The 10,705-nt window shown below is 48.2% G+C and overlaps 1 protein-coding gene across 1 annotated transcript in view; it reads left to right on the forward strand.

Moving 5' to 3' along the window:
- The first annotated feature begins 1,506 nt into the window (after nt 1-1,506).
- The window catches only part of PCNT (pericentrin), a 133,034-nt gene continuing 123,835 nt past the window's right edge, over nt 1,507-10,705 (forward strand). Inside the window, 2 exon segments of the mRNA XM_023518087.1 lie at nt 1,507-1,657; nt 4,256-4,471. Of these exon segments, the coding sequence (XP_023373855.1) occupies nt 1,601-1,657; nt 4,256-4,471 (273 nt within the window). The 5' untranslated portion in view covers nt 1,507-1,600.

A 10,705-nucleotide genomic window follows, 5' to 3' on the forward strand; every position in this document is an offset into this window, starting at 1 on the left:
CAGGCTGGGTTTGAATCCACCTGCCTCAGTGTATGTGGCCGGTGCCCTACCCACTGAGCTATGGGTGTGGAGACCCCTTTAAAAGCATTATATATATGTATATATATATATAGATAGATAGATAGATAGATAGATTTTTTTTTTTTGAGACAAAGTCTCAAGCTGTCACCCTGGGTATAGTGCCACAGCATCATAGCTCACAGCAACCTCCAACTTGGGCTCAAGCAATCCTCTTGCCTCAGGTTTTTTTTTTTTTTCTGAGACAGAGTCTCAATACGTTGCCATTGGCAAAGTGCCTGGTGTCACAGCTCACAGCAATGTCAAACCCTAAGGCTTAAGCGATTCTCTTGCCCCAGCCTCCCAAGTAGCTGGGACTACAGGCGCCCACCACAACACCCGGCTATTTTTTTGTTGCAGTTGTCATTGTTGTTTAGCTGGCCCAGGCCGGGTTTGAACCCGCCAGCCTGTATGTGGCTGGCGCCTTACCCACTGAGCTATGGGCGCCGCCATCGCCTCAGTTTTTCTATTTTTAGTAGAGATGGAGGTCTCGTTTTTGCTCAGGCTGGTCTCGAACTCCTGAGCTCAAGCAATCCACCTGCCTGGGCCTCCTAGAGTGCTGGGATCACAAGCGTGAGCCACCGTGAGCCACGGCGCCCAGCTTAGTTTTTAGAGCAGTTTTAGGTTCACAGCAAGATTGAGTGGGAAGTACAACACATTCCTTTTTAAGAGCCATTTACACCATACTTGGAATGATTCACCCAAACATTTGTCTTACCCCATTTTCACTTGAGACCGCTTTTGCCTTTCCCTGAACCAGTCAGTCCCCTCTTTCTCTGATCTAGAATTGGGTGAAATTACTGTATCACTTAAAATTCCACCCTCACTGAATTTTCCTCCTCAGAAAGACCACCAGACCTCGATGACAAGTCAGCTCCATGTTCCTGGACAGAAACCCCAGGTGTGAGGTCGCCTGCACTGCCCACAGGCGCCAGCACGGAGCCACCTGGCTCTGCCAGGTGGGACTGCTGGGTGGGGCCGACGGTTGTGGGGCCGTGGGCAGACCCCGCGCCGCTCAGCACCTGCAGGCGGGGCCCATTGCATTCCCAAGACTAAGAGGACAAGGATCCAGGGCCCCCTTCAGGGGCTCTCTGTCCCTTCAATGCTAAGAGCTGCCAGGCTGTAATCCCGGTGCCCACCGACTTTGGGCGCCACGGCCCGAAACGGCTGAGGTCCACAGAGTCGCAGACTGGGTGCGCAGCGAACCAGGCAAGCTTTTGAAATCGACCAGCGCAGCGCGCGCCTCGGCTTCTACGCCCCGCTCATTGGTTCTCCCGAAGAAGGCGAACACGTTCCCGACCAATTGGAGGCCAGCGGCCGGTCGGGGCGGAACTCAGCTCTGCACACTTCTGAGCGCGCGTGCGCGAGCGCTGACCCGGGGCCCTGATTGGCGGGCGCGCGGGGCGGGGCAAGCACCGCTGCGTGACAGTTGCCGCGGGGGGCGGGCGAGACCGGGCTCCGGGGAGGTAGTGTAAATAGAGCGGAGAGGGCCCCGCGTCAGCCTCGCTACCTCCGGGAGGGCCACGAGGTGCCCCAGGGGGCGATGGAAGGAGATGAGCAAGAGCGGCGGCGCAGGAAGGTGGAGGCCGGGCGAGCGAAGGTAAACAGCAGAGCTGCCAACTCTCACAGCTCCAGCGGGAAGTCCTAAGGGCGGGCTCCGGTGCTCGCCAGCGTCCTCTGCCGGGAGAGGGCGTAATCGGGCTGTGGCAGCTGCCGAAGTCTCGCCTTTCACTCGGGCTCCGGAGGAAGCTGCCTCTTGGCTGCCGCCATCATGAAACCGCCGCTCTCAGCCTGTGCCCGTCCCCGACCTGGCCTCAGCCAATCAGCATCCTGGCAGCGCAGCGTCTCGTAGGCGTGCCGGGTTCTCGGCGTACCGGGGCGAAGAGGCGTGCGCCTGCGTAGTCAGCGGCGGGTTGCTGGTACTGCCTGGTGCTTCTACGCTGCAGGGGGAGACCCGAGGGCTATCCCAGCGTGGGCCGCTCCCCTGCAGAGTTGTGCCCAGGGCTGGTTCCCCCTTTCAAATTTTCCGTTTGCTTGTGTCCTTTGATGGTTTGGGGACAGCTCTGGTCCTGTTGCCTGGCTGCAGTGCGGTGGCGTCAGCGCTGCACTTAGGTCCAAGCTAGCCTGTTGCCTCAGCCCCCCTAGTATCAGGGGCTACAGGCGCCAGGAGGCCGGCTACTTTTTTTTTATTCATTGTGGAATCGGGTTCTCGCTTTGCTGCGCAGGCTAGGCTCTAAGCTTTGGTCTCAAGATTACAGGCGTGAGCCACCACGGCTGGCTTGCCATTTCATATGGAAAGTTCCCTAGTGGTGAACGGGAGTTCGCAACCGGTCACAGCTGTGGCGTGGTGGTCGCTCCCCTGGACTCCATGTGCTTTGGAGTCAGGTTTCAATGAGGGATCCTGCTGTTGTCTTCTGCCTCAGTTTTTTTTTCTTTTTAAGAGACAGAGTCTCACTTTCACAGCTCACAGCAACCTCCAACTTCTGGGCTTAGGCAATTCTCTTGCCTCAGCCTCCCGAGTAGCTGGGACTACAGGTGCCCGCCATAATGCCCAGCTATTTTTTGTTGCAGTTTGGCTGGGGCTGGGTTTGAACTTGCCACCCTCGGTACATGGGGCCGTCGCCCTACCCATTGAGCCACAGATGCTGCCCTTCTGCCCCAGGTTTTACCTTAAAGAAAATTATTCCGTTAGGTGCACACTCTTCTCGGGCATATTGTGGGGACTAAAACACATGCTGAATAGATGAGCCCCACCCTAGAGACAGAGTGGAGAAAACCTCAGCACTTTCGGTGTGGCTCCCATTCCCTGTGCCACCCTGTCCTGCTATGGGACCCCAGGAAGTTACCAGCTCTGTCAAGGAGTGAGGGAGAGCCACATGGAATTGTGTCTGAGGTCAGACAGGGTGCCACTTTATGAATTTCCTATGGACCAGCAAGCAGGGATGTTCACTGCAAGTTCCTTTCTTGGAGGAGACCACAGGTCCACCACATTATAGAGACCATCCAGAATACTAGTAACTGGGGTGAGGCAGAGGGAAGGCGGATGGCAGGCAGAGGACAGGGTTGTCACTTAGGCTTCTTCTGATGGTGAGACTTTTGACTGGGTTTTGAGAGGAAGGCCTGGCACACAACATGGGCCAGGAGGTAAAAACAAACCCACAGTTAGCACTTAGTTAAGGACTCAGTTAGCACTTACTGTTTCTCAAGCTTGTGGTGATTTGCAGCATTGAAGGTGAGGCCGGAACAAGGTGTAAGAGACCAGGCCTGGGCTGCAGAAAGCTAACTCTGCCACAGATGGTGGAATGTGATGGAGGAGGGTATTAAAATAAATGAAAATGGGGTTGGTTTTGAAGGCAGTTTTTCCTTGAGAGGCTTTTTCTAGTGTGAATAGCTTTGTATAATTTTCCAGTGTCACATGAGATTGTGCACTTGTATTATTTACACAAATGTTTCTTAAATGCATCTATTTTTATGGCTTGTCATTTGAGGGAATAAATGTCCCCCTGTGAAAAGCTGATGTTAGCTTGTATACCTTTTGGGTAAGGTGTTAGTGGGAGATAGTGCATGCACATGTAGTCTGAAGCCCTTGGATTTGAGAACTGAGCAGAGTGAGGTTGTGCTTTCTAATGGGCGACATTCTGTGGAGGTCCCTGGTGCTTTGGTGAGCTGTGTCGTGAAAAATAGAACATCTGATTTCATAAAGGAAGATGTTAGATTGACCTGGCTTAATTAATTTTTTGCTATTTCTGAACCTTGTCTCAGAATGCATGGCTAGCTAGGAAGTTTTGGCTGGGCTGTGTATTTCCTTCATTGGGGGAAAATGGGGGCAAGAACAGAGAGGTTTAGCTTTTACATAATTTTTAAAAAGTGTAGTTTAAACCATGGGTTTTCTAAATAGATATATTTTTTAAAGTTTTACTTTTTGTAAACTGCCAAAGGCTAAAAAAGCTATTCTGCCAATCAGCTGTGTTGTTTTCTTTTGTCTACATATAGGCATAATTAATAGTCCTAGGTATAATTCTGAACTTAATCCTGGCCTCATAGATGTTTGTGGGAAACAGTCTGTTGGCCAGGTGTGGCTGAGTGGCCTGGGTCAGCCCTGGGGCCTCATGTTCCCCACCAGTCTGTGGACCTTGTGGTTCTGTTATTTTTTTCTCACTTACCTTTGCCTTTACTTCTTCTCTACATTTTTGCGCAGCTTGCTCACTTCCGACAGAGAAAAACAAAAGGTGACTGTGCGAATTCGGAGAAAAAGACGGCGAAGAGGAAGGGCTCGGCTATCCCTGCGCCTGTCCAGGAGGAGAGTCCGGTAGCCCCTGCGGAGGACGGAGTGCCCCTTGGAGGAGGGAGTGTTTCCGCAGGCACGGCGTGTACTGACAGCCCTGATGGGGTGAGAGGGGTGTTTGCAGCTCAGGTACACTTGCTCTGTGTTGCGTTTTAACATTTGCTTATCTTATGTAGTCATTACTAGGGTAATTTACTACAAGTGATCGTTGTGTGTTTTTGCCACTGTAAAGTAGGTCAAGAGAGTTTTATTTTACTTTACAAAAGGTGAGTAAATTTCTACTGTTTCACTTTTAATAAATGTTTTATCTCTTTTATATGATTTTGAAAAATTCAGGATTGACTGCTTAAAGGCAAGTATCAGTTGCTTTTTTGATAATGCAGTTTTACAGCTATGCATATGTGGGTGCATCGGCCCCTTAACAGGACAAAATTTTCCTTCACCTACTCTCAGGTGCACCTGAGTGGCATCCTTGTCCTTTGCCTTTTTATTAGAGGTGGGATGAGGAGGGAAGGAGGGCAGGTATGTTGCTGAGGAAAGTGGGGTCTGCCACTTGTGGCCTGAGCCGCATGGGGGAGTTTATTTCAAAGTCATGATGGGTCTGGTCTGCCTTACTGGGAAAAAAAAAAGTGGAATCATTGCCAATTTTTAAAATTTGCGATATTCTACCTACAAATCTGGGATGTTTCTTTTGAAAAATTGTAAGACCTTTAGGAGCTGCTGGGTGGAGCCCTCTGGTGGCCTGTGGCCAGTTTGCTGTCCTCCCACTTCCTATTGTTGGATAGGCCTGGGGCTGTTTGTCAGCTGCTAATTCTTCCCTGTCCTCTCAGTGTTTCTCTTGGGGAGAGCAAGTTCTCAGTGCCTGCCTCCTCACAGCTGAGAAGGTGGCAGCTATATTGGGAGGCCAAGTGTTAACTCTCTGTGGTTTTTCTCTGAATGTTTCTTGCCAGGACTTTTGGAAGAATAAAGCTCATGAAGTATAATTAATATTCGATTATTTTTTAAACATTCAAATCAGAGAAGTGTTTTTTAAATTTTAAATTACAAATTGGCCAGATGGGTGGCACCTGTAGTTCAGTGAGTAGGGCGCCAGTGCCATATACTGAGGGTGGTGGGTTCAAACCTGACCCTGGTCAAACTGCAACAAAAAAATAGCTGGGCGTTGTGGCAGGTGCCTGTAGTCCCAGCTACTCGGGAGGTTGAGGTAAGAGAATCACCTAAGCCCAAGAGCTGGAGGTTGCTATGAGCTGTGACGCCACAGCACTCTATTGAGGGTGACAAAGTGAGAGTCTGTTTCTAAAAGCAAAACAAAACAAAACAACAACAAAAAAACTGGCCAGATGTCTCAACAAATTATTCCTAGAAAAAAATTGCCTGGGAGGGATGACTCATCCCTGTGATCCCAGCACTTTGGGAGACTGAGGTGGGAGAATCACTTCACCCCAGGAGTTTGAGACCAGCTTGGGTCACATAGTGAGACCCCATCTCTACAAAAAATAAGAAAAATTAACTGGGCGTGGTAGTGGTGGTGCCTGTAGTCCCAGTTACTGGGGAGGCTGAGGTAGGAGAATGACTTGAGTGAGCCCAAGGAGGTCAAGGCTACAGTGAGCTATGCTGATGCCACTGCACTTCAGCCTGAGTGACAGTGAGATCTTATCTCTAAAAAAAAAAGTAAATAAATTAAAAGGATTATAATTTAACTTCTCATTTTGAAATAATGCCAAACTTAAACAAAAAATTTGTGAGTTCCTGTATACTCTTTACCCAGCTCCTTGAAATGTTAACGTCATATATAATCTTAGTATAATTATCAAAGTCAGTTTCAATTAACATTGAAAATGCTGTGAGCTGGCAGATGGGCCTGACTCTGACTCAGAGTTTGCCCAGCATTCCACTGATGCCACAGGAGTCTGGCCCAGGAGTCTGTGTTGTGTTTCAGTTTTCTGCTCTCCTCCTATGTGGGGCAGCTTCTTAGTCTTCCTGTGACCCTTCTGGAGAGCACTAGTAGAACGCCTGTCAGTTTTGGTTTCTTCGGTTTTTCCTGGTTTAGTTCAGATCATATTATGGCAAGAATGTTGTGGCAGTGAAGAAGTTCCCTGTCTGTTAATTACATGAGGGCATATGGTTTTGGTATTTGGTATATCTCTTACTGGAGATGCTAACTTTAACTATGGTGCTTGCTAGGTTTTTCCTCATAGAAAAGTTACTACTTTCCCTTGTAGTTAACAAGTATGTTATGTGGAGATGCTTAGACTACAAATACCCTGTTTTTCTTAATACTTTCTTCCATTAAAGTTGTTACACATTGGTGACTCTTTTTTTTTTTTTTTAGCTTTGTCACCCTCGGTAGAGTGCCTTGGCGTCATAGCTCACAGCAACCTCCAGCTCTTGGGCTTAGGTGATTCTCTTGCCTCAGGCTCCCAAGTAGATGGGACTACAGGCACCCGCCACAATGCCTGGCTATTTTTTTGTTGCAGTTTGGCTGGGACCAGGTTTGAACCCACCATCCTTGTTATATGGGGCCGGTGCCCTACTCACTGAGCCACAGGCGCCACCCACATATCGGTGACTCTTGCCTGAACAAATACTACTGTAGTTCAGTGTTGGCCAAGTGACCACTTTGTTTCCATCATTCCTGCTACATATGTTAATTGGCACTCACATGTAAGGAAGAGCTAGTATTTCTCCTTTATTTATTTTTATTTTATTCATTCACTTAGTTGTTCTGTTATTTATGTTGATATGGACTTACACTGGGCTCAGAATGGATGCTTATTTTATTCTCTGAGTTTTAGTTCATCACATCAATATTTTATTTTGTTGTTGAAATACATTGGTTTGGGCATTGGGAGCAACTTGGAATTGCCTTGTGTGCCCTTTAACATGCCCTCATCATTTTCCGACTGCTGCCTTACCTTCTGGCTCTACACTTTTTCAGGCTTAATTTTGTCCTTTCCTTGCTACAGCCTTGGAATTAACCATTTCTTCAAGGAGTCCTGTTTCCTTTCAGTGGAGAACTCTTAAGAAACCAAGATTTGAGGCGGTGCCTGTGGCTCAGTGGGTAGGGCACCAGCCCCATATACCGAGGGTGATGGGTTTGAACCTGGCCCGGGCCAGCAAAAACAGCAGTTGCAACTGCAACAAAAATATCCGGGCATTGTGGCAGGCACCTGTAGTCCCAGCAACTCAGGAGACTGAGAATCACCCTAGCCCAAGAGCTGGAGGTTGCTATGAGCTGTGACGCCATGGCACTCTACCAAGGGCAACAAAATGATACTCTGTCTCAAAAAAAAAAAGAAAACAAGATTTGAGTGCTCAGGGTGCTGGTTGTTGCTGTGTCATTGCTGCTAGGCTATGTCAGCACGTGGCACTAGGAAATAGAAATAATATACCTGATCTGTTTGTCTCTGTGTGCCCTAAGACCCTGAGTCAGATTCTGAGTGCCCTAAGACCCTGAGTCAGATTCTGAGCCAACATCACAAAATTCTTCATGGCTTTTTGCATTTCTTCATTTTGAACTCATTTTTCTGATAGTAAGAAACTTGGCCATCTTCACCTATAATATATGTATTTACATAGTTGCTCAATCCTAAAATACAAATTAGTTTCAGAATTGCTAACCCACACCCTATGAAATCAGATTTACACAGAGGAAAATGTTTGTATACCATTGTTTTTGTATTTAGTGTAAAGTATATTGTCAAAATACTGTGCTTCAAAGCTAAGTTCTCGTATTCCTTTTTTTTTTTTCAGACAGAGTCTCACTTTGTCACCCTCAGTGGAGTGCTGTGGCTCATAGCTCCTAGCACCCTCAAACTCCTGCGCTCAATCGATTCTCTTGTCTCAGCCTCCCAAGTAGCTGGGACTACAGGTGTCCGCCAGAATACCCAGCTGTTTTTAGATACCGGATCTCGCTCTGGCTCAGGCTGGTCTCAAACCTGTGAGGTCAGGCACTCCACCCACCTTGACCTCCCAAGTGCTGGGATTACAGACGTGAGCCACTACACCTGGCCATAGGTTCTTGTATTCTTTACTTCTTTAGTATGGTTATTTTATTATTTTTTTTAGAGACAGAGTCTCACTTTATTGCCCTTGGTAGAGTGCTGTGGTGTCACAGCTCACAGCAACCTCCAACTCCTGGGCTTAGGTGATTCTCTTGTCTCAGCCTCCCGAGTAGTTGGGACTACAGGTGCCTGCCATAATGCCTGGCTCTTTTTTTGTTTGCAGTTTTGCTGGGGTTGGGTTTGAACTCGCCACCCTCAGTATATGGGGTTGGCGCCCTACTTATTGAGCCACAGGCACCACCCAATCTTTTTTTTTTTTTGAGACAGAGTTTTATTATGTCGCCTTCGGTAGAGTGCCGTGGCATCACAGTTCACAGCAACCTCGGACTCTTGGGCTTAAGCGATTCTCTTGTGTCAGCTTCCAAAGTAGCTGGGACTATAGGCACCCACTACAATGCCCATCTTTTTTTTTTGTTATAGTTATCAGTGTTGTTTGGCAGGCCTGGCCTATGTTCAAACCCACCATCTCCCGTGTATGTGGTCAGTGCCCTAGCTGCTGAGGTACAGGTGCCAAGCCCAGATAGGAAAATCTTAACTAAAAATCTTGGCCAACAAATTATGGTTCATGCATCACAACAATGCACCAGCTCATGTAGCACTGTCTAGAGGGAGTTTTTAGCTAGTAAACAACTATGCTAGAACACCCTCCCTACGCATCTGATCTAGCCCCCAATGACATTTTTCTTTACCTGAAGATAAAGGAAATATGAAAGGAAGAGTGCTGGGTTTAGGCAGGAACAGTGCCTCATGCCTGTAATCCTAGCAATCTGGGAGGCCAAGGTGGGTGTATTGCTTGAGCTCACGAATTTGAGAGCAGCTTGAGCAAAAGTGAGACCCTGTCTCTACTAAAAATAGAAAAACTAAGACAACTGGATCACTTGAGCCCAAGAGTTGAAGGTTGCTGTGAGCTATGATGCCTGGCACTCTATACCAAGGGTGACAGCTTGAGATTCTGTCTCAAAACAAACAAGCAAACAAAACCCCTAAAGAAACAGAGTGCTGGGATTACAGGCATGAGCCACTGGACCTGGCCCCTTGTTATACTTTTAAATTTTGATAATCTGATGTGTGGCTTCATTTCTTTCTTTTTCTTGAGACAGAGCCTCAAGCTGTTGCCCTGGGTAGAGTGCCATGGTATCATAGCTCACAGCAATCTCCAACTCCTGGGCGCAAGCAAGTCTCCTGCCTCAGCCTCCCAAGTAGCTGGGACCACAGGTGCCCACCACAACGCCCGGCCACTTTTTAGTTGCAGCCATGATTGTTGTTTGGCAGGCCCGGGCTAGGGATTCGAACCCGCCACCTTAGATGTATGTGGCTGGCGCCTTAGCCGCTTGAGCCACAAGTTTAGTTTTTAATCTGCATTATTGCAGGAAAGATCTAAATTCCAGGTAGGACCTGGAAGAATAATCTCCAGTGGGTCTCTAATACCCACTGTTAAATACTTTTTTTTTTTGAGACAGTCTTATTATGTTACCCTCGGTAGAGTGCCTTGGTGACATAGCTCAGAGCAACCTCAAACTCTTGGGCTTAAGTGATTCTCTTGCCTCAGCCTCCTGAGTAGCTGGGACTACAGGCATCTGCCATAGTGCCTGGCTATTTTTTTTGTTGCAGTTGTCGTTGTTTAGCAGGCCCGGGCCAGACTCGAACCCACCAACTTCTGTGTATGTGGCCTGGCACCCTACTCACTAAGCTACCGGCACCGAGCCTTAATAACTACCCTTTTTTATATGTGTTTAAAACTGTGACTTACAGCATGTGTGGAAAGCACATAAAAGTACTTGGAACGCAGCCTAGCAGATGAGTGCACTGTCAGCACCAACATTCCTCTGCAAGTCCAGAGACAGGACAGCGCTGGGCCCACAAGCTTCCATGTGCCCCTCTACCCGTCTGCCCATCCAGTCACCTGGGTGGGCCCATCCTGACTCTGTCATAATTGCGGTTTAGCTTATATGTCAGGGGGTCAGATGTGACACTGGTCTTTTTCTATCCTTTACTTTCTTTTTCTTTTTGAGGCGGAGCCTCAAGCTGTCCCCATGGGTAGAGTGCCGGACATCACAGCTCACAGCAACCTCCAACTCCTGGGCTCAAGCGAGCCTCCTGCCTCAGCTTCCCAAGTAGCTGGGAACACAGGCCCTGCCACAAGGCCCGGCTTTTTTTGGTTGCAGCCGTCATTGTTGTTTGGGGGCCTGGGCTGAACTTGAACCCGCCACCTTAGGTATATGTGGCTGGTGCCTTAGCCACTTAAGTCACAGGTGCTGAGCCGATCGTTTACTTTCCATTATCTTTTTTTTTTTTTTTT

The sequence above is a fragment of the Otolemur garnettii genome, unplaced genomic scaffold (assembly GCF_000181295.1).
Source record: "Otolemur garnettii isolate 467f Iridium unplaced genomic scaffold, OtoGar3 scaffold00128, whole genome shotgun sequence".
NCBI lineage: Eukaryota > Metazoa > Chordata > Mammalia > Primates > Galagidae > Otolemur > Otolemur garnettii.